Here is a 25,648-nt window from a genome sequence, read left to right as displayed (position 1 = left end):
AAAACTGTGGTGTGCGAGATATCGAAGTTCTTGTCATATTTTGTCATATTTTACTTCTCTCTTGATAAAACCGTTGAGATGACTGTTTAGCGAGCAATCTTCTGCAAGTTTCTAGAATGTTAATATGTACCATAGAAAAAGCCATATGGCCTAATTGTTAAAGTAAATAATTGATATAAAAACTGCGCGCGTGCGATGAGTAGTCGTCGAGAGCGACCATCCTGTGAATTCTGAATTACCGAGAAATTACCGAGAGTTCACTTTGTAATATTACGAGCGCCTTGTTCTTCTTATTTTATCGACTTTAACTTACAACAGAATCTATCGAATATAACGATTCTATTACAGTCGATTCAGTTTTTCATATTTTTTAAATTATTACCGCACTCTTTGCAACTATTTTTTAAGATCCGGAATAACTACAAAATTAATTAGTTATTACAGATTTAAATTTACATGTATTCCTTACTAGATTTGTTAGACGATATAATTCATTACTTAGTCAAATCGTCTTTTTTTGCTCTTTTTTTTCTATTACATATACATGTACTTTTTCTTTTCTCTTGCGTTAGCAGCATTCAATTTCCCACGATATTTGTTAAGAAATCCCGGTAGACTGATTATTTTGACCCTAATAAATTCTGAACTGCCTTTTTCTTTGTGCTTCAACCCTCGTTTCTAGCTACGCTATTTTATCTTACGCGTCTGTAACACTCTCATCCTTTCTCTATCCTGTTTCTTCTTCTCCCTTTTTCCTCCATTCGTTTCAACATGGTCATTAAGGCTGGAAATTACATTATATCGCGTATAACGACTGTGCCTGTCAGGTACGACGAGGACAATCGCGCCGTGCAAAAAGCTGTTAAGAGAGGAATTAAAATGAAATTGTCCTCCCTTTTGCGAAGAGTCGTGTCTTTGAAGTTTCACGTTCTTCTGGACGATGTCTCAGTAGCAACAAAAGACTCGACCGTGAGTTCGCAAAGATTCGCAATTATCAGTGAAGTGAGCCTTTGAATAAACATTCCACGTTGCAATCTCCTGTAAAGGGAAATTGTTTATTCGGGACATAAAGACATTCTTTTTTCCACGATAAACTCTATTCTCAATATCGTGAATTGCAAAACGATTTAATTTCGTATATTTGCTTATCGCATCAAGATTTTCTTTCAATAGTAGAAAGAATAATTGATCAAGAAGTTATAATGCATAATTAATAAAAATATAAACGACAATTTTGCATATTTGTTTCTTGATTATATGAGATTGCAAGATTTTATCACTTAAATAATTTACAGTGACTTGTATTATACAATAGATATGTCATACTGTTACATCTAATAATGGAAAATAGAAAACCCGCAGGATAGTAAAATTATTATTAACGCACGCTCGAAAACGCTCTTTTTTGCGAACAAAGTTCGCGAAAAGCTCGAGGAAACGCAAAATTTTATCGCGGAGAGTAAATCGCAATTAAAGTAAATCCGGTATGTTGCTTATCCCCGCGAAATGTAATCTCGCTCTCCGTTAAATCTGTCGAGTGCACTGCTTTCTGAATTCTGTAAAAAACCCGTACTCGTATACCAAAAGTGCTCACTGCAAATCCATAGAATTTATTTCATATTCTCCATTCTATTAATATTTCTAAATGAAGTATTTTGATTGATAAAGACAGAAAAGCATTGATGTTGGAAGTCAATCATAATATATTCACAACAATTAGAATTCTTGCTTCAACACGCCAAAAAAAAATACAATAGAATCAAATTCCTTGCAATAACCTACAGTAATTCTTCTAATGTACTTCAATGTTTATTGTTTGCGTAAAATTTTAAGATTCCAAAAGAAGAATCTTTTTAAATTATTAAAACAAACTTTAAGTTCCTTTCAACATAATTGATCATTCTCCCATTCATCGAACGAATGGCGAGAACAAATATATGTATAATGAACAATTTTCGCATATTTCATCACTCTTGTTCGCGACTTCTGAATCGCCTCCGTTAACGACTCCTTATGCGCGCACCTCATTAACGAGGAAGAAATCTGATTGTAATTATCGGTGAAACGTCTTGGAACGACTCAGACTTGCTCGGCTTCTCTAATTGCCGGTGGTTTAAGAGAGGGAAAAATCATTTTGAATCGTTCTATTATTTCTACCAGCAATTATGCCTCATTAAGCGACGTGAGTTTTCTCGATCACAAATGCGAATATGGAGTTAACGAGAAATGTGCGTGAAAGTTGTGTCCAAGTATTTTATCATTAAAAGCAACGAGGCATCAATTGAGTAATGAGAAAGGACAAAGAATAGTTGTTGTTAAAACAACTGCGTGACACATTTGTTGTGCGACAGAATGCAAACTATAACGAAATATGAATATTTGAGAGAAAAATTTACTATGTGACTTTGTGCGAGTGTGATTGATATTTTTAAATAGAACAGAATCTGCGATGTTAATAAATTATTGACAATTAAATCGAAAGGTACAAAAATCGAAAGAATATTGCGGATCGCATGCAAATTCATAAAATGGCAAAATGTAGATTGAAATGAAGAGAGGTAAAAATAATATCAAAGCAACACAAAACCAATTTATACGGATGTAAAAGCTGTCAAAGCTGAAATTGAATACAACTTACGCAAAAATATGGAATGCCTTTAATAAATTTGATAAATCGAATTATTCGACATTTTAAAATTAATAGATTAAATTTTTATAATTTCGAAATCGTAATAAGCGCTAAAATATTTCTGCTTTCTTGTTGAAAGATACAGAAAATATTTTCAATATTATATTAATGCTGCATAGAAAAAGTAAAACGTTTATCAATCTTAACGTCAACAAAATTCTTTTAATAAAAGATAATATAACTGATTTTTTCTACTTTAATTTGTGATTGTTCTCTTTAATTAATTTAAGGCTTCAGAATATATGATGAGTTCACTAACCTTTTTCACAGTATGCACCCTCGTAATCACCGGTGCGACATTCGCAGATCGGTCCGCTGTCCGTAGAAATGCAAATGCCACCATGCTGACACGGATCGCGGGTCTCGCAAGCGTCCGTCGTATTCACCATGTTGCGTAAACTCTGTAACAGACATCACATTGCAACGTTACAACATGTAATTATTAAACTGGAATACTCAAATTATTAACGCGAACATTCAAATAATATGGAACACACTTTTGGTAATGGGGTCATTAATGAGATATAAACAGTAACATTATAATTTTGAATTATTAATTTAATAAGCACTCTATAATTTAAAAGTTTGCATTGTACACGCGAAAGAAAAGTTCCCGCTATCTGCCATCAAATTGCATCTTATTATAGACAATTATCGACAAAGCACTATTCCAAACGTAATTAAATTAACATGTAGTACAGCTGAATGTATAAAGGACAAAATATAGAAGAAAAAATAACTTTATAACTTATTATCAAATTAAAAACATTATGATATACGTTGTATGTACGTCAGACAAGAAACCATTTTTATTCGCACAACAATTAAATTAAAAAATATCCTTGAAGAATGTCTTACGATTATAAATGCTGTCAAATTATTATTATTGCGTATTGCAATATTTGTATCATAAAATTGACTTCCCGCATAGATATACTAGTTATAGTAATATAAATCCGAGAAAGGTTTGATGTGCGAAAAAGAAAGACAAACTCAAAGTAAAACTTTTACTATTCCCTATTTTTTTGCTACAGTATTTCAAGTATTTGATAATGCGGTTGTATGTAACTATTTAATAAACTGTAAAACAGTGCATCTAACGTATTTATAAAATTTATTTTCTTATATCTACATACATCCGCTGTTTCACTGAAATAAATAATAAATAATATATTTGATATATCCTATAATATCGTTTGCAATATTTATTGTGATATTACGTAGTAGCGAAAATTAAAGAGAAAGCAGAAAAATAGCGTACTTTAGTTTGAAGAACAGCTCCGCATTTTCTCAATTTACATTTATCTTTATTTCGCGAGCTTACGCGCCGTTCTTCGGAGCGACGAATAATAAACGAACGCGGTACGCGCCTCTGCAGTAAACATTTTTTTTTACGTTTCATTTACCTTGACAGTGCACTTTCAGCACCGCAACTCACTTTACCACACGCACCGTCGCGTTTTAAGTCTCGCAAACGGGATTTTTTCACTCCCAGTGAAGCCAACTACAACTGACTTTTCTGGATGCTCTTTGCACTATGTGAATAAGTGATCTAATTCCCAAATTCTCTCTTTCTCTCTCTCCCTCAACATTAATCTTGTTCTAATTTGATTCGAATCAAATAAAAGTATCCGCTGTATCCGAAATAAATAGTTACATTGTGCAAAATATCAGGAAATTAGTTATATTTGATGAACAAATTTATATTGGTTATTAATTTATGTACATTTGAACGTAATATATTTGTATTTGAGTGCAAATTTAATCACTAAACCTTTCAAATTTGTGAAAGAAGGTTAAATTCTTTGAACTTCTGTGGTCAGTACTGAAGGGTGCAGTCACAAAGGGAAATACACGCTAAGTGACCGCTCCAGTTACTGCTCACCGAATATGGTTCTGAGGGAAATATCATAAAGGAAATATCAAAAAACTACTATTCGGCAAAAGCCGAAATATAAAGTAAATCAGCACTGAAAGGAAACTACTCGCAATAATAACAACGCAAAAACGATACTTCTAGGTATCTAAGTATTCTAAATATCTTCTAAGTATGCTCACATAATATGACGAGGGGATGAAGCTATCGCACCATTCGACAACCACATACTAACTTCGGAGTTATTTATCTTTCCTATTTATACTACTTCGTAATTCCCACCAGCGGGGATTGGAATTTCTCAGTCGTAGAATCAAAACATTGACGTCACGCATTCCAACTTAAGTACTTCAAACTTTGTTATTGATCAAAATTCCAATGCCAAGTTTACAATACGCAAACCAAACAACGAAAAGAGGGAAAGGAGAAGAAAGAGAAGAAAAAAGAAACTACAATTTATCCATGAACAATTTTCTTCGTAAGGTTTTCTCACAAATTTCAAACGCAAAAGCGCTATTATACTCACGGCGACTAAAAAAATATCTGTTTCCGCAAAGAATTCTCCGGTATTTTCGACAAAAGTTAGAGGTCAGTTGAAACACATTCTTAACCTTCGCGAAAGCAGCGTCGAATTAACGAATAAATGTAGCTGTTCGCAAGGAACGCTCGCAAATCTGGTTGATAAGGCTGATAACTACGGAGATCTCTCGCTCGCGATGCGAACTTCCGCCGACGAAGTTCTGCGTACTTATTGGCCGGCGGATATAAATATTTGAACTCCTATTTGCGCTCTCAAGGATGCAACGTAATTTTCTATCCGCAAGAAAATCACTCGCGCGTTTGCGGCAAAATGCTGCTCGCAGCATCGCTCTTTCTCGAAGAGCGACGGGCCATAAAATGAGTTGAATTTGTAATAGTAATTTTTCCTTCTAAGATAATGAATTATTAGGTAACACATTTTTAGCTATTGAAAAATCTTTTCCGATATTTCTTTCATGACGGTTCGATCGCAAAGGATTTAACCAGTAAAGCAATGCGGTTGCACGTGTCGGGTCATGAGGTCAATCGCGGGGTATGTGCTCTATTATTGCGGCCCGACTGGGTTCCAAAGTTGGCAAATGGCCATCGAAGGATACGGAATAGTAATCTTAGCGATGACGCGAAACGACATGAAGCGATATGGGTTAACCTCAGGGCGTGCATTGAATATGTAAATGGCAGCATATGCTTGTAAAATTAAATTTTTTTCTTAATCTTCGATTATTGAGGAATACTTATTAGATATACGTTCCAAATTCACAGATGTTGCTAATGTTATAAGATGCAGTTCTATGCAAAGTGTGCAATTCCAAATTCGTGAACGCAATTCTCAACTTAGATTTATACTTTCTTTACGACATACTGAACATAGATACCTATCTTTGATACGCAAAATTAGTTTAAATATTAAAGAGAGAATTTAATAATAACCAACCTCAACAATTTAATAATAATCAATCTCAAAACAAATTTTCAGTCTATACTTGTCTCTCGCAGTAATTACAATATTGTAATATAATAATATTGAATATTTTTACCTTCCTCCCTTCTCTAAATATTTTTACTATAAACATTTTAAAATTTTTTAAATATTTTTCTTAAATTGTAATATTGAATTAAAGAACATATCAAACAATGAATATGGTAGACGCTATGATTGTTTGAAAATTTATAATAATTATAATTTTTCTTAATATTTTTTCCAAAGAAAAATAAACTGCGGATTCTAGTAAAACTGTTATTAAAATACTATTACGCGTTGTGAAACAGCCTGTATATGTATTTAACTGATATCTATTTCCACGTAAAGTAGAAAAGTAAAAAGATTTAAAGTAACGAATGCAGTCTGCACAAATACGGCCACCAAGCCTGCTTAACGAGTCGACCGCATTAATCATACTAGACCATGCGGTGCAGCGGATTGTTAACGAGATTTCCTGCGAGAAAAGCTAATTGACGTCTAGTCGCGGCAAATTGCATTTTCGATATGACCCCGGCTTAGCCATTTCTGACCTCCCTTTTCCTAGTAACATAATATAGTTTCATGATTTCGATGCAACAGAAATCAACCAGATGTGTCAACTACAGAAAATTAATCGGCTCTTTTCAATAAATAGAATCATGAATATTTCGCATTGCAAAATTGGAATAAAATATAGCTTAACGATGAAAAAATTAATTGGCCTTTTATTTAAAGCAAAAATAAATTTTCTACACATAGCACAATTTTCGCACATAGTTTTTTGGAAAAATTAATTTTATCATATATAAAGCAAATGTAACGAAGTTCGTTAAGAAAGAGAACAAAATCATATATAAAGCAGATGTAACAAAGTGTGTTAAGAAAGAGAACAAAATTAAATACAAAAAAAGTCATTTATATACAAATTTCAAAAACTTAAAAAAGACAATAAAAGGAATACACTCTGTATATGATAATTTTTTAAATTAATGTTTTCAAATTTTTTTGATTAAAATTGTTTGTCCTGAGAGATCGATTAAACTTGCGGATAATTTATGGAACAAAATTAATTAACTGTAATTAATTCAACGTATATGATAAAATTCGGCAAAGACAAAAGCTGTATGATGTTTATGAACTATGCACGGCATAGTTGCGTAAGTATGTCTATCACTGTACCGGTTGCACCCAGATAGAAAGTACCCGAATAAATCAAGCGATTTAAGCTCGACGGGATTAAACGGTGCGATCAGCCCGTTCTCGCGTCAGCAAATTTTCCATCCCTGGCATGTATAGTGGCAATCTATCGATATGGATTAGATTGTCATAAATTTGAAACTTCTTAAAATTGAATAACCACCGTTATTCCGCAGCGATTATAAATGGAAAATTGATTACTTCTGAAAATGTTATTACACACGGTATACGTAATCTGTAATCCATCCCTGCCTCCAATCTTGCACGTGTACGCGTCACCTATCAAGCATGAATTGCGAGCTTTAGATATTTCACACACAGCGCAAGATGCAGAACGATTACGTATGCGTCCCCACGAACGATACAATTTTCGTGCGACACGAGTCCTCGTGTCTCCGAGGATGTCGCATCCCAGATGCAACGTGCATTCTTCCGACCGCAGAGCGCACCGCGAAATACGCCGAGGGAACTCCGAGCCGCAGTAACTCTGATAAAGTCAGAAGAGAGGGTTTACCTCGGCCACCCCCGTCAGATTGTCGACAGAGAAACTAAGGCAATAAATATGGCCCCTTCGCGCAACTGCGAGCAGCTCACGAAACTGCGCCGTGCCAAAACTGCGCTATTTGGTCTTGACCGCGAGCACCAAAATCCCGAATAGCGTACGCGACTCCGGGGCATAAACCAGCGGAGATACAACCAATGGAATAAGTTGCATCAAAGGGAACTCCATTCGTTCACTAAAGTTGCATTTGGTGGTATAGCGCGGTACAGTTTACCGAATTAACAACCGCGATGGCTAACCGCGTTAGCGTCAATGCAGCGCGATACGACCACCCGACCGTTTGAATAATTCATTCGTTACTTCCTTGATTACTTTATGAGTAAGCGCTACATCTGTAAAATTAACTCTCCTCCTTAATTTTCGAAATGTAAACTGACTAATTTGCAAGAGATGTAGTAAAAATTGTAATTATTATCCATAATATTATATATTAGAATGAGAAAGAATGCTTTAAGACATTTACATTTTTTTGCAAATTATAATAAAAATCATTTTTAGCTGCTGATTTTAATTAGCAATCAATTCTTTATAATAAAACGATTATCTTGCAACTTTATTTCGTATTGATCTTTGCGCAAGAAATATAATTGCTACATAATAGTTTTATCACACAATATTATCACACAATACTGCATGTAACGTTAAATGAGATTTTAATGTATAAAATAAGCTTAAAATATAGTAATGATGTAAAGACGAGATGAATTTGAGATAAGAAAACATAATGACGTAATTTTAATAGGGAAGAACGTGAAGAGCTGCATTTAAAATCCACGGTTTTACATTTGGTTAAATAAGCACACGAGAAGGTCTATAACAAAGTTGGATGTTGACTTTGACTAAATCGGAAAAGTCTGCAACTAGACCACTTAAACTTTAAATCTTCCTATTAAACTCGGCCGATTTCCTGATGCAGTTCTAATAAAAATTCATATTAAAGTTCTCTACGTATTATATTCAGTTTGAAACGTTTGAAACATTTCATCAACATATTATTTAGAATCTAAATAAATCTAAATTTATTTAAAACTCAGATGAATCTAAATAGATGATATCAGAATATCAATATCAATTAAAGTAAAAATCTTGCACGATATTATTCAGCAAAAATACTTTGCTATAAAAAGCTGTAGCATATTACATTGATGCACATGATTGCTTTATTTACATATGATTTCAATCAGAATATAAGCTGTAATTAGATCATAAACTCAATGTGCAAATAATGTAGATACTAAAATATCTCCTGGAAGATTATTGATATGTTATTGTTGCATGTAACTCAGCTTGACAAGAATATGTGTATTTTCTTAAAAAAAAAACCAGAAAACTATTTTAAAAATTTTATGATATATAATTATGCACATATTACACCCACGAAGAAAGACTTGGTTCCACACATTGCGTATTTTAAGTCTAATATTGTAGTAAATTGCGCTCAAAGAGGCATGAAACGTACCCATACACGCACACAAATATATACATTGCTGTAATCGTTGCCGAGATGTTAGGCGAGCGTTTCGCGAAAGTTCTCGACGGTATAACACCTAAACGCGATGTCGCGGTGTTTCGAGTTTCACCGCGCTTCGATACTGCGGTCTAGCCGCTCGAATTCGCGGATTTGTTTCCAGGCAGCCTTGTCGTCGGCTTCCATTAAGGAATACGTGGTAAATCTTTGGGCCCACGATCCTTCACACACACCGAATATGGCGAAAGTTTGCAAACCGATTCCGAGACTTGTCACGGAGTTTACGATATATATTCCCACCTCTTACCGTAGTTTCCATCCAATTCCTGTGCACCGCCGGCACCTCGTTTCCTCGAGATGTTGCCGATGGTGCAACAAAATTTAACGGCCAGTCAGGACTTTGGAAAGGGTTTCTACGATAGTGGAATCGTATCGTTTGCAGCGATAAAAAGGTTATTAACACGTTGATTGCTATGGTAATCACACACATCTGTGATTACCCTCTTATTTTTCAACAACAATCCAAGATTTTTTTAAAAACTTGCGATATATAAATGCCATCTAATATAAAATTTTAAATAGATAAATAACTGGATAATAATAATGTAAAGTAAAAAATGCGCTATTAATAATTATTAATATTTCTAAATATGTGCAGTTATTTAAATATTTGTTAATTTATTGTGCTAGTTTTTTGTATTGTTTCATATTTCTCGCAGATGTAACTTTCAAACATATAAAACATACTATCACTGACAATGACCTGATTACAGAAGCCAAAACGTTTATAAATGTTTCTAAATATAATAGTAACGAGCACAAAGTTGTTTTTAGTTTTGAAACCCACTGACGTTTTTAGCTTATTAATTATTCGTTATTAAATTTTATTTTTAATGTTTGTTTATAGCAAATGCTATTAGAAGATAATTGATGTGATAAAAGGTTGCGTATTTATACGATATAATTAATTAATATGTTTTTATTGTGACATTCTATGTTAAAAAATAAAATATCAATAGTGGAGCGAATAAAGTATAAATAGCTTTCGATGGAAGGAATTAATAAAGCAAAAAAACAGCGAGCAAAAATGTTAAAAACTTTTTATAATAATATTTTAGTATTTCAGCTATTGTTTAAACCCTTTGTTTAAAAGTATTGTTGATTTTTCAGGATAATTAATGATCGTTATACGCCAACATAACGGTCGAATATTTATATTTCTTTCTTATCTTCTATACAATAAATAAATGTTTATGACTTCCTCATCTAATCATACAAAAAATTAATAAATTGCAAGAGTCGGAAACACAGCGTTGCAACAAATTGCAAATGCGATCAAAGTATCATTAAGCGCGTCAGTTACGTAGGCATTTAACAGTCCGCGCAGTCATTATTAATTGACTTTAACTATCCTGGGGGAAGCAAAAGATAAAAGGGTTCACCACGCATCGAACGAGGTCGTCCACGCCGTAATGCGGCCTGCTCGTTCTTTCTTCTTTTTTTTTCGCCATTATCCGCGCGAAAGTACGGAGGACCTAGCAGCATGTGAAAATTGTTTTAACGAGTTGCAGAGATTGCGGTATATAACAGCCATTCTCGTCTGTAAAGTACGTTTACTGCGGCCCATTACGGGCTCTTACATACGGAAGAGGCACACATTTGCCATTCTCGATACGTACTTGATAGAAATTACTAATGTTACTGCCATTTCCTTATTCCGATTCAGAGAAAATGCAGATTTAGTCTCAGATTTGATTGGAAATATAATATTACTATTCGTTTTACGAATTTAGAACATATTATTCACAGCATTAAAAATAAATATTTAATTTAATATGTATTTACAATAAATTTCCAATAATCGATTGTATGTTTTATCACAGAATTTTTTCTACTTGTTCAATCAAAGAAATAAACACAAATTTTTTTGAGGTACGAAAAATTTATCGATAAAAGAGGCCATTATACGGGTCAGTTGTTTAATTAACTATTATCCGATACTAAATTTCTTTCCACTCTATTTCACATATCGGAATATTCCTTGATGACTCCTGATTTATTTACCGCGTACAATCAATATGATTAGCGTCGCGGAAAGCGGCGGAAAGTTCTGGGAACAAATCGACCTCCATTATTTCACTGAGAGTTCATCGAATATTCATTCCATCGTGGATCTGCCGCTGCATTTCTATTGAACGCGAAATCTTCGATTCGCGATATTAAAGATTATGAGATCAGACGATCAATATATATTTGAGAAGTAAACAGGATGAACCGCGTTTGTTACTTTATACCAATTAACGCATGTTAATTAGCGCATTGTTTCTTATTGTAAACTTTACGAGACGTTTAGAAATCAAATTTTGTTTAAATTCCTATTCAAAAGTCCTTCCCTGTGGCTATATTTAATGACATAAAAGTGCGAAACCAAAATAATTATTTTGTATGCGCCAATTATTTTTTATTTTTCCTCTCGTAATGCAATATGGCTGCACTGAGAAGTTAGAAACCTTAATATTTAATTATGCCGTTGCGACAACTTTCGGACAAACTTATCGTGATGCTTCTAAAAATTTTAATTACGAGAAGTCTTTTTTTCGCTTACTTCGCGGCATCCTTATTCAATAGTGGAGTCTAACTTGATTCTGTACATGACTCGGCCATATTACGGGCGTGATTACGAAAGTTGTCAACTTGATTAAACGGTTCTGCTTCGGTCGAAGTTGGCTCAAAGGGATAATCGTGTGAGGTGTCCGCCCGGAGCTACAGCAGAACTTTCTTAAACTGGACGGAGATTGGAAGACTCGTTTTCACGAAGGGAATTTGGCGATACTCTTTCAGTCACGGCACCGGCGCTGGCATAATTATAAGCTACTGAAACTTTGGTAGGTAAAATTTCAAGTTTTTCCGCGTTAAAGCGAGTCTTCCTCGACCTCCCACTCTTTTTATTTTGTTGTTGCGCGAACGGTGTATTAACTCTATTCTATTTAAGCATACCGCGTTAAAAATGTAAATGCTGTTACGTACGTAACAGCTTCTGAAAATTTTTAGTAAGTAGCGAGCAATGCACCCGCGGGAGAAACTCAAGTGGTCCCCGTCTGTGATCGTAGCGCGCATATATTTACTTAACAAGGTAAAGTGGCGCTCGTTAAATAGGAACATAGCCGAGTTATACAATGCTGATTTATGAATATCCAAGAATAACAGTTGTCACACGAAATATATATATATGTAAATTAGTCAATACCTATTAACAAATATTCCGGTAATCTAATATTTCGGTGGAATAAATTTTTTGTTAAGCTAAAAAATCGGAATGAAAAGAATTAATAATTTTGATCAACAATTATCACGCGCACTTCACACGAACAAGCTTAACTGGTGAGATTTATAAGCACGGAAATGAAATCGGAAAATAAGCGCCACGCGATCAGAGATGTCGTGACACGGATTCAGGGAGGCGGCGACGAGGTTTAAACATTGTCGCCAACAGGGTCAGTTATTAAACCGTGTCGCTATAAATTGCCGCGCAATTTCCCGCGAAACTTAGTCAACTTCCACGAATGTGAATACCCGTATGCGCCAACAAGTATTTATACGCCTACGTGCCTATTTGATGCGCATTTCGTGCATTTACGTGCTTCAAGTAACTTAAATATTTCTCATATTTTGTCCATCAAGCATTTGAAAATAATTATCAATTATAAGCAGTCCAATAACGTCAATTAGACGGAAAGATAAATCTATGCAAATAAGATGCAACTATGTTTTATAGAGTGACCTGTAATTTCTCTCTATTAATCATAAACAAAAGATATTTGCAATTTCTGACAAAACAATATTTATAAGCCCGCCTATGCACATCGTTAAAGGTCTCAAAGGCCTAATCAGTTTAACATGAATTCTGGCCTTAATGCGAGTTCGAAGATAAGGCCATGCCCACGGGACAACGTCGGCGAAGGACGCTTCGTTAACAGGTGATCGTAATGAAGCCTGCATCGTATCGACAACGACGTTTTCCATAGCGTGAAGTCATGTAACTTCATTTGACGGTATAATCATTTTCCCGTCGGGATGATGTAATACCGTGGGATTGATAGTTCGCAGGCGAGCTCTATCCTCTCGAGTAGCAGATACCATATACCCCACTCGACATCGAAACTAACCCATTTTTTTTCTACTGCAATGCGGCACGATGCAACCAGGTATTACGTTACGTTACGGTTTCTCGGCCCGCTATGATTAAATATCTCATCGTAAGTGCCTTTCCGTGTGAAGCACTTTTATTGTGGTTAACTTTTCAGTATGCCCGAGCGCTCTGATTTATTGGCGCCACGAACAGACTTTCGAATATAACTTTAACAAAGAAATTTATATCGTGAGCATACAACAACTTTTTCGTGCCCACAACTTTCGGCAGACCGAAAAATTTCTATCTCACTCATATATGTACCAACTAATCGAGAACTTTACATATAAAATATAGAATCTTCGAGAATATTATTATATACAAATATTTCTATAATTATAACAATGTAATCATTATAATTTATCGACTATAATGTACAATAGCCTCCCTTCATGCACACACGCGCATGCATGTTTTTTCACAATTTTTGTTGAGACTCTTCTCTTAGCTTTTCCCGACTAAAGATCATTACTTTATTAAGTATTTTGCGTGTCACTTTGTTAAAAATAGCTCTCATGCTTGAGAATTTCAAAGCATGACATAATACAAATCTAAAATTATAAAAATGATAGAAAAATGTAAGTAATATAAAAGTAAATAAATATCAACTGCTATAATAAGTATTACTCACTTATATATTTTATAAATAATCCATTCTGTGTAACTGAGTGATGCATATAAATGCGACATGTTTAAATTAAATGCATCTGTAGCGATTAATACTATCACCTTGTAGGGAATGCGTATCAAAGGACAGTAATTTAGAGGCTCAATGAGACACCTCGTCAAGTGCTTCCATTGGCACGAAATATCCTTGAAGTTAAACATTATCCAATATTGGTAAAAATCTCGCAATCGTTGTTTTATTTCCTCGAGATTTCCGCGGCAGAAGTTGTGCCTGATAAATTACGTGATGTAATATTTTATTTGGAATTCGAGAATGTATATGTAATTTATACATATTTAAAAACATCGTATACAAATGCTTTTAATAGTGTGACATACTCATCTCCCAGTCCGAGAAAATATCCGTAATATCTCCACATGTAACAAAAGGCATCTAGGTCTTTGTCAGTCGCGTCGTGTATTCCAATGTTTTGTGGACAGAGCAAGAAGAGAAGAACGCAGCTTTGAGCAGCTGACATGTCCGCGTTATTTATGCTTTTCGGTCTGTACGGCGATCTATTAATCATAATATAAGGACGCTGCCCATGTTTCTCAAATAAACAAACTGCAGCGAAATCTTTCAAAAATAGTTTGCGATATGTACACAACGATTTTCGATGCAACATCGATTTGTTTGTATCCAACCGATACAACTTTATTCTCATCATCAAATGCATTCTGCGTGTGACGCAGGTTTCGTTCGCATGGTTTCGTTCGCAGGTTTCGTTCGCAGGTTTTGTTCGCATGGTTTCATAGGCTTCTATTCCTTTAAATCACGGCTCTCTATTATACCAGCTCGATATTCCTTTTATAACGAGCATAAGCCTTTAAAATTATTAAATACAATTAAGAAAGAATCGATCAGTAATTTATATTGTATGAAAATAGACTAAACGTTTGTCTTTTGGCTTACATTTTTGTAAATAAGCACAAAGTCCTTGCTCGGCTCTTTGATAGCTTTGTATATTGGTTGTTTAATTTTATTTAATAAAGAGCCTTTAAAAATCACTTTTAATTTTTAATTAAACGTTTTTTATTATAACAAATAAAGTTTTGAAAATTAATTAGGTGCAAAAACATTGCTTAATAATTGTTTAATTAAAGATCTTTTACTACGTTCAAATGTTTCCAGTTTGAAATGCTGAATTTTTATCAATATTTTATGACTAAATATTTAAATAATAATAATAATAATTTTAAAACCGTACTTTTTTAATGCTGAATGCGGCGTATGACGTCCCCCTATAATAAACGGTTTTATGCTATTGTCAAATGAGTAGACATAAATAAGGCCTATTATTTTAGAGATGATAATCGCGGTATAATGTTTCTACACAAATTTTTGTCCTCTACGATATTTATCCACATCTATCCATTCGAGTAACTTCTCCGGAGATCGATCACATTTTAATTGACAGAAGGAAGCCGGGATGAAACTCAGTAAGAATTGCGGCACATTTGGAAAGAATTTTGCAATATTCTGATTTATTCAATTGTATTGCTTCGACACAGTCCAAGTATCGAAGTCGTTCGGAGAGCATTTCGAATCGAATAAGTCCATAAATAGCTTTACGAATTCATGTTCACTCAAATTTTCCAAACTGCCCTTATGAGCTCTGGACGTATCTTCAAATGTATTATTATTCATCTTATTTCATCTTATACAGAAAGATCTCTCACATAACACAACTGCAAACCACAAATGCTATAGATGCCAAGAGAAAAGTTGATACCGCTTTATTATTGTAACCTTCGGACATATGTTATTTTTCATTATTTTTATCTATTTATCCACCATTTATCTCATTGAGATAATTCAGCGATCGGCATCAATCGCTTTACAACACTCATGGATTGCATATATAATAAACATTCGACACTAAGTAAAGTAAATTTGATAAAATAACATTTCTGTTTGACATGATTTATCTTTCTTATAGATATTAAAATCAGAAACATCTTTGTTCTCTCTCAAATGCATAGATTACAAAGATTCTCTACAGGATTCATGTGACAGCACGACACTTGAATGATATGAGGTCATAGTGAGCTGTGTCATTGGTCAAGTTCATTATGATCGGCTGTTAACCGAGCATACCTTGAACATTAGCTTATCGTTCGACCTATTAAGATTGAGATGATTAGAGCTCTGCCACGCGGTGTCTATACCGTATTATCAAAGTCCATACCAAGATACGTCTTGTAACCTAATCGTTCACTAATCAGGAGTTCGAGCCTTCTAATTTGCAGCAAATTCGAAGCACGCAAACTTGGATTTATCTTTGATATTAATCCGCTCACGTCCACATTTTCGAAAACATCCGGATCCGTCTGATCAGTGCTAAACTTTAGGAACCTATTAATCTGTAGATCTTCAGTATTTACACACCAATTAACGACTTCCTTTGTTTATCATATAATTTAAATTCGAAGTTCTACGCTCAGTTGGAATCTAGAACTTAATTCTAAATTTAAAGAAAAAAATCTTTTTGTTAAGAATTGAATAAAAATTATTTTTATTAGCTGAAATATGATTGATGAATATTTAACCGTGAAAAATGTTTTCTCTAGATTTACGAGATTTTTTATGCGCAATCGTGCACTGCAAATTTTATTTGCATAATTTGTTTAGCTGATAAGTGTCTTGAAGTATTCATAAATGTTACAGCATAGTGTAAAGTGTTTAATTAACTTAGAAATTGTGCACTGAATTCCATTGTTGTAATTATATGAATATTTTATAAAAAGCAAAACACACGTAATAAGACAACGTTTTGTTTGCAACAGGTGCCACGCATGCAATCTTTACGACAATATACAAAAGACAATATATGCGTAATTTGCAAATTTATACAGCAAAAGAGCCCGGTCTGATGATATATAGGTCAAACTGTGTAATCATCGTTGCTAAATCCTACATATACGCATATATGTATATGCATGTAGATATACGAGTTACATATTTCATTTCTTATCTATCGGCAGTATGCAATACATTATGCTATAATGTTGGCGTTATCGGCTTTCTTTTACGTAAAATTTCACGAATGCGCTTGGAAGAATGAAGGTGAAATAAACGAAGGTGAAATAAACGAATGCGTAGAACCAAAACTCAACTTAATTGCGCGTTTAATTGATACTTCGAAAATATTAAAATCATCAAGAATATCTTAAACATATCTCAAATTCCCAAAATTTCTCTTTTATGAATACACTATAAATACTTAACTGTGTTCTGATATAAGATATTCAGAAAATTTCATTAATGTCCTTTTAAATCTTATGACTTTTTTCGCTACAAATTGTGATTTCTCTTATCAGTTAAATAAAAATAAAGGATTTAAATTAAAGAAAAGATATCATCAAAAGTAATGGTTAAAAAACTGTTCGATCTATTCCGTACGAAAAAAGACTGAATCAAGAAAAATTTGTATTCTCTTCTGTAAATAGTAAAAATGTTGTAATAAAATAAATCAAATAAATATAGAATAGATAAATATTTTAAATAAATATATATATATAGCAATGGAATATAAAATATTGAAATTAAAATCCACAGCGATTTATTATCGTATATACACGATGCCATATTATTTTATTGTTTAACGTTAGCGTATGAAAGGACTATTTAATAAAAACTAATATTTAAAAAAATATTAAATATGAAAATTTGTTGAATACAATGTTAAATCTCTCTTTTCGCGTTCTGTTCTCTGCAATTACTTTACTGTCATTTAACAACTCATATCTGATAACTTAAATAAAACGTGCAGACATTCTACTGCACCCACGTGAAACGAACATCTGATTGGATGCAGACACGTAAACAATTATTTGCTAAAGTTCTGATGAAAATACCGCTTTGCTCGGATTCAATAGGTCAAACGTAAAGAGAATCAAATATGGCGAACACGAAAGGGCAGATGATAGGTAGAAAGTGTATACATGTAACAGGAATGACACAGTTAAAGGTTTATCCAAATTGAACTGTGCAGTGTACTAATGTATGCATGTACATTTCCAGCTTAAAAGCTTCCTGTTTAAACTTTTGCAACTTCTCAACGCGTATACATATCCCAAAGCTATTGCTTAAGTAAGGATTTAACAATATTGTGTAAGATGATCTCTTCACAATAAAAATTTGCTTATTCCCTACATTCACTATTTTTCTCTTTTTTTAGTCAGCTTCGGATTAATTTTCAAGCTAAAATGCTAGTAAAATAAAATTAATGTGAAGAGTTAAGCAAAAAAATTGTCAGATAAATAAAGATTATATAATCAATATTATGATATATAACCACACTTCCTAAACAAGGTAACATAAGAGAACGCTTTATATTTAATGGAATTATTGTTTATCTAATAGAAATTACTATGTTATATTTGAATTGTTATGTATTTAACAAACTCTGACCAATATTGCAGATGAGAGAATTTAAATATGTTTATATTGTAAATACGCAAATTTAAACCCAATCAAAATTTGTTAATATAACATTATTTCAAATATTATATTTTATTTATATTTATATTTATTTACTGTATTTACACAATACATAATCTGCCACTCCCTTATTAGTTGACTTCATTTTTTATATGTTAGCGCAAGATGGTGTAATCACTGCCATATTTCATCCATTGATGAATGTACTCAAGTTTTACCGTGAAAATTAGCGCACTACGCTCCATGTAATTGTGAATCGAAGTGTACAAATGAACCATATATTCAGCTACACGCACGTCGCTTATATAAGCCGCGCTCGTGAGAAAATAAAAACAGCCGAGAACTCACGGTGTGAGCTTTATCGGGTGGACTATAATTTCAAATGATTTCCGCGGGGCGACTGAAACAACCGTGAAGCTCATTTTTACCGCCGCCATAAATGTCACTTTGAGAAAACTGAGTTCACCTTGCTTAAATCGTCGCAAAACTTTTATAGTTCTGTGAATTGAACAAAGAAATAAACGATAACAATTATGTTCGCTAACATCGACATCTGATTCATGCTCGATCAAAGATGTCTAAACTAAATAATAATTACATATATAAAGCATTGGATTCACACAACAAAAATTAGACGCAAGTATTACGACTGATAATCCCAAGCAACAGATTAGAGACTGTTATGATTTTCTCATAGACAAGAAGTTTCGCAACCGCCACGCCGATTTTCCGGCGTTAATAGGCGTATTACGTTAATTAAAGTATCCGGCCGAGGCCGTGAGTTTCAGACTCATTAATGTTTCACGTATCGCAAGGCACCGGGCGAACTAGGTCACGTTTAGTCGCGATGGACCTAAGACAGTAGCTGTCTTGCTAAAACTTTCAAACCGAGTGAGAACGTAAGCGATACCTAATGTTCTGCATGCTGATAATTACATTGCTCTTGCCTATTAAAAGCTTATGTCCGACATTAGCTCTACGCTTGTTGCAAAAATAATTTTAAAAAATGATTAAATGAAAAATGTTCCACAATCCAAGATTGTAATTTTAATAATAAAATATATTAAAGTAAAATTCTTTCAATGTAAAGGCTATTTAAAATTTACTGAAAAACTTATCTATCTTTCTCTCTAAAACTTAGAATTCGCAAAAAACTGTTCTATTTTAATTGTTCCTAACTTGAAAAGTGCATTAATATTTTCGCTAAAAAATCAATTTTAAATCAGAGTTTAAAAATTGCCGCGAATATATTTTAATGATCATTTAGAGATGTAGTAAACTAAATGACGCTAGAGCGAAAGAGAATGAGCAAGAAGGCTAATATCAATAAACCAACCATCATTATATCCTCCTATTGACATAATTCCTCTTATACGGTATTACATTGCTGCAGGGGCCATTTATGAAACAATTAATTTGCACTTATGGACAATGAGAGTACATATACTCATCGCTGAAAATGGGACAATTGTAGTATTATTATCATTTCAAACGTGGGATATCGGGTTTTCCTATCTTTCCTGAAAATAGACAGATATCTGGTTTGATTCACCCACTTTTATTCCACTTTAATATATCACGATTACATAAAAGCTGTTCTTTAGTATTGTAAATCGTCCTATTTCATAAAGTAACGGCGGCTTTGCTTCACGGAGAAAATTTTACATCAATTACTATGTACACGGCAGTAGCCGCGGACCGTGAAGGAATTATAAAAATTTTTACTATGTTTTTCACATAATGACCATAGTATTTAAACTTATGATTCCTCTTATGATCCGCGGTTGCTGCATTATCATAGTAATTTTTTATATAAAATTTTCTGTTGCAATCTTGTCTAATCTCTTATTATTTACGCAATTTTATCAGCCAATAAGGTAACTGTTATTATATAATGGTCTGTTTTTGTATTTTCAGTGAAAACTAATAAACTCGCTAGGCCACGATCCAAGCATTATTAGGATCGCTTCAGAAGTTCAACTTGAGTGATAAACTACCAGAGAGTTACGCCGCATCACGTTCTCTCATAAATATTATATTGTCTATATTACGACATTGCAAATTTTGGCTTTGTCATTACTAAAACATTCCTTCTGGAGAATCAAATTTTGAACGGAACGTTAAGCACATTAGTTTGAAGTTCGATAATTTAGATGGCCAAATATAATTCGTCATAAATTAAATATTTTTCATTTACGATTATAAGATATTACATTAACACGTAAGTAGAAAATAAGTAAGTGGAGCAGCATTAATGGAGTAGATATACTTTTTACTTGGCCCCGTTTTTTCTTGTTTGTAATCGGCAAGATTAACCTCGGACCAGCTGCAAGTAAACATCCAACAACGGTTTATTCCATATTGTTCCAGCTGCGTCGCTTTTTCCCCAGCATACCGACTGCCAGCCGATGGCAATCGGACAGCAAAAGAAGTTAATTGAAAATAAGATAATTCCGGTAGAGAGAGAGAGGGGGGGAGGAGAAGCAGGAGGAGGAGGAGGAGGAGGAGGAGGAGGAGGAGGAGGAGGAGGAGGAGAAGGAGGAGGAGAAGGAGGAGAAGGAGAAGGAGAAGGAGGAGGAGGAGGAGGAGAGGAAAAGTAAAGCACAGCAGAGCATTGGTTGAAACGAAGGGATATTGTCGAGGATGGGGCGCGGCGTGCAAGACTGGACTCTGCAATCTCTTAATTAAGTCGAGCTTCCTACTTGCACATGTACCGTGGAGAATTACACGCCGAAATTATTATTTCTTAAACAAAAGTATAGGCATGACGATAAGTATTTAGAAGAAAAAGCCATACACACGTCTATCATCTATGAATTGCCTTTTATATGGAGATTTAAATTTTGTTTCTTTTTTTTCTAAGCAGTATTTCTTGTGTAAAATCAAAATTGATATGTATTCAGGTTACAAGTGCGCGCTAATGTAATGTCATATAATTGTAAATTAAATACATTTAATACAACGAATTAGATTTGGCCATCCAAATTATTAAGCGTCAAGCACGAGATAATAAAGTCGAGTGGAAGCACGGTAATAACAACGATAAGTTTCGATTTATAGTCTCCAGCACTATATGAATAACTTTACATAACATAAATATGGTAATCGCAGCCATAAAATTTCAATCGTGCGGTTATAGCAAGTTCGTCCGTCGCGAATTTTCACTCGCAGCACTCGCGAACTGGAGCACAAGTAGCACAGAACGAATATAAAATACATAAAAACAGACGCAGGTTCCATTTTCCAAGAAAAAATAATAACTCCATGGATTGTTGTTGATTTGTTCTTATTGCTTTCTCAAGCAATTTTCGAAATCAAAGTAAATCTAAGTATATAAATTATGATAAATATTGATCTAACTTTCCTACACGCAACATTAATAATTTAATCCAAATAAATAATTTCAAAAATTTTCTATTAGTTAAATCTACTACTTTATCATATTTTGTAGTAGATAATATCGAAAAAATGTAAACTTACGCATGTTTTTCTTCTCATATCGTAAAATTTCAATTGCAATTTATACGCGATAGACGAGTTTTCACTTTATAGCGCGCGAATGGTCTTCGCATGAATCGTTGGAAACGAATATAAAGCGCAGATACGGCCGTTTCTTTTTTTCGCAAAGAAACCAAGTGGTACACCGGGGAAATCTAGCGAGTAGTTATTAAAATTCCATCCACGTCGTGATCGCGCAACGACGAAAACAATCTCGAACGCGGCGGATTTTTGCCACCAATTTTTCTCGCTGCACGTTCGCCTACTCAAATTGGAATTTTCAGCTGAGAGGCGCGCATTATCGCGAATTATACTTGCTCTACTGTCCACAGGATAGCTCTGACGCCAGCAGCGTCGTTAAATTATACGCGGTGAACGAAGGTACTTATCATAACGGTCGCATAACGGTAATATCTCTATCTTTTGTTAAAAAAGAAGTGTCTACCCTAACCTAATATCTATTTTGAGAAATGATATAAATTTCAGTTTAAAAAAGCTTACATAATTACTTTTTATTATAAAAAGTTATTTTACGCTTCTATCAAAAACATATATGGCTTTCGTTTCTTCATATTTGCAATCTTGTGTATTCGTCCAGCGTTTTAAAAGTTCTTATCTATAGTTTTCAAAATCTTTATGTTAGATATTTATATTAGAAAGATAAGATAAGATTAAGAGAGATTATAAATCTGAAAGAATACTAAATGCAAATGATTAAAGCACGAAAATTATAAATTAAGATGTAGATATTTTTAATTAATATAATTGTATTCAATCTTGGCGGTTTATCTCATTCTAACATTTCAAATGCTCCAAGAGAGTCTCTATACCCGGTCAAATTTTTGGACTCGTTCAGTGGAATAGCTCAACCAATAAATATTCATAAGCCAACTATCTCGAGTGGAATGGCGAGTTTTGCTGTTTCTGAGCAAATTCAGTCGTCGCGTGTCTCGTCCCGGTACTACTCTACGCTGGAATCGCGAGCTACAGTTTTTATTATTTTTCAACCGGCGAAGTTTGCTTGAGAGCGTGCTATGGAATTACAACTATTCTCGCAAGATATCTCCGTCCGGCATTGTTTGTAATTTCCCAGAGAAATTTCTATTCGCAAATGATTTTTTGTAAATGAAAACTGTCACATAGTCTACATGATTCATAATCAGGCAAGCTAATTGCTTTCCAAATTATTAATATCCTACATTCTTTGTAGCGCATCATTTTCATCAATATTTAAAAAGTTCAGTTCAGAAGTTGAGTCTATTTAAAAATTATTAAATCACTTTTTTGCTTGTACATATTTTTGTTTTAAATATAAAACCAGATACCAGATTTTATCCATATTGTATGAAAAAAGGGTTATTGCGATCAATAATAGTCAACTAGCGGCAAAGGGCAATCGCGACGCGCATCTTCTCGATTTGTCGAAACGACCGTGTTCGCGCGGGAGAATTTATCCCGAAAGTCCCGGCCAGTAAAACCGATTGGCCGCACGCGGAATCTGGCCTCATAGCAATTCGCCTCTCGATATTAAACGCTTTAATATCGAGAAAAGATGTGGACGAGAAAAAAGCCACCGAGTGTTGTCCGACCCGCGTGTGAGTGTGTAAACTGCGGATGAAAGTGGATATATCCGCGGTTGTTCGACGAATAAACGCGATGCATTGTAGACCACACATATGCGTTACAGGTAGTATATGTGCTATCATGTGCATATATACGTACGTGTGCACCTGCGCGCACAAACTGGTAAATACATTCGATTTATTGGAGGACGCGACCAGGTAGAGCCATACGTTTTTCGTACGATATCTAAAGCTTCTTTTTGCGTAGCTCGCATTTTGTTGTTGCGCTTTTCACTACCGGCTACTCCTCGTTTTGCCAGCTTTTTTTTTTCTTCCTTTTTACACGAACATATACACTCCTGTCTCTTCCCGTTCGATTCTCGTTGTGCACGCCGAGGTCGATACGTTTTCGTGCAGATAAACGTACATCGTTTATATACTGTGCAATAGATATATGCATCTATCTGTATTAATAAAAAAAAACAAACTTTTTTTCTTTGTTTTTTTTTTTATTTTTTTTTTTTATAATTTTTCTCAATCTCGTCATCAAAAGCTTTTATTATAGTTTATACAGTGTCCGCTGTTTAATAACAAAGTTTTATTTTAAGATTGCCTTTGATGGAATACTATGCAAAGTGTTATAGTGATGTTATAATAAACTTTAATAAATTCTACTTATCAAAATGTCTTCGATATATTGTCACGCTTGATATCATTTTTTGCATTCTCAATATGATGATGTTTGCTATATTTGTAAATAATATTCACATCTATTTTTTTCTACAAAAATCTCTTTCTCAATTCTGTCGCGTCTCAATATAACTTATAAAAATGTGGTTTGCAAAACATATAAATCGGACGTTCTAGATATTATTATGTGAAAATAACAAATTTTACACACATACATAAATTATAATTTTAAATCTGATGGTCCAAAAGTATTAGAAATAAATTTTCTACTTTTTCTTTTCTTGACGCTTTTTTTCTAACACCTAAATATACGTCCACTGTAATAAACTGTCCAAATGTAATAAACTGCAAAAAGTACAACTGAAATAAATAGATCTAGAATTATCGACAATTCACTTCCTAACTTCTCACGAATCGTGTATATAGTTGATTATTACACATCGTTAGGTATTTTACTCAGGTTTCAATTAAGGCCGTGATTAATGCCCGACGTCGCTTCCGCAACTTAACAAGGATACCGACATACCAGCGACGACTTAACAAGGAAACAATTCGTTCCACCATTTCGTCACTTCCAACCCGTTCGTTATTTTCCCCCTCGTTGCATTCCTTACTCTTTTCGCTTAAATATCGCGATTTCTTGCCTTGACAAAATGTTAGATATTGACAAAAAAGAGGGGACGTGGATTAAGAAGGAAAAATGTAGAGTGGGAGAAAGAAGAAGGTGGGATCTCTTGATGGATGATCTTGGTAATTATTTGCGGACATTTTCTTGTTCCTTGCTTCTTTCTCCACAGGTGCACCAACCGATTCCCCCCATCCGCGCAATCTTTCTTGCTCCTTATTCTCGCTTCCTTCTTCTCCGCGATTCTTTCTTTTATCGTCTCTTTCCTCTTGTCATTTCTGTCTCCCACGGCCGCGGTCAAGATGGATGAGGAAAACCATCCACGTTGTAACCACTAGCCCGTGTTTCCTGATAAAGAACAATCGACGAGCGTTCTTTCTCACTGTCGCCAGGGAAATTATCAGCTCGGATCCTTTTTCTCGAAGCATTTTTGTCGTCAACCAATCTCAATGAAAGAAGAAAGGGAGTGATGTTTCTCTATTTCTTATTTTTGACGACAACATATTTCTTTTCTGAATCATAAGTCGACGCAGGTTCCTTAGATTGATTTCGGTGAAATCTGAAATTTCCAATTCATTGTTTCGATATATCATATTGAGTAAAAATGATAAAAGTGATAATCAATAAATTTATAGCTCTTCGTTTGTTCTATATAGATGTAATATAAATTCGCTAGATTTG

General features: G+C 34.0%; 1 protein-coding gene and 1 pseudogene across 4 annotated transcripts in view; both read right to left on the bottom strand.

Moving 5' to 3' along the window:
* The window catches only part of Nrx-1 (Neurexin 1), a 212,125-nt gene that overhangs the window by 127,865 nt on the left and 58,612 nt on the right, over positions 1-25,648 (bottom strand). For all 4 annotated transcript variants that reach the window (XM_067349190.1, XM_067349191.1, XM_067349194.1 and 1 more), the window contains exon 3: positions 2,949-3,090. In XM_067349190.1, the coding sequence (XP_067205291.1) occupies positions 2,949-3,090 (142 nt within the window). The remainder of the gene's footprint in view (positions 1-2,948; positions 3,091-25,648) is intronic.
* Positions 10,849-15,637, bottom strand: LOC136998215 (uncharacterized; annotated as a pseudogene).

The sequence above is a fragment of the Linepithema humile genome, chromosome 2 (genome assembly GCF_040581485.1).
Source record: "Linepithema humile isolate Giens D197 chromosome 2, Lhum_UNIL_v1.0, whole genome shotgun sequence".
Taxonomy (NCBI): domain Eukaryota; kingdom Metazoa; phylum Arthropoda; class Insecta; order Hymenoptera; family Formicidae; genus Linepithema; species Linepithema humile.
The sequence above is the reverse complement of the archived record's forward strand: the minus strand, read 5'-3'. Positions and strand labels throughout refer to the sequence as shown.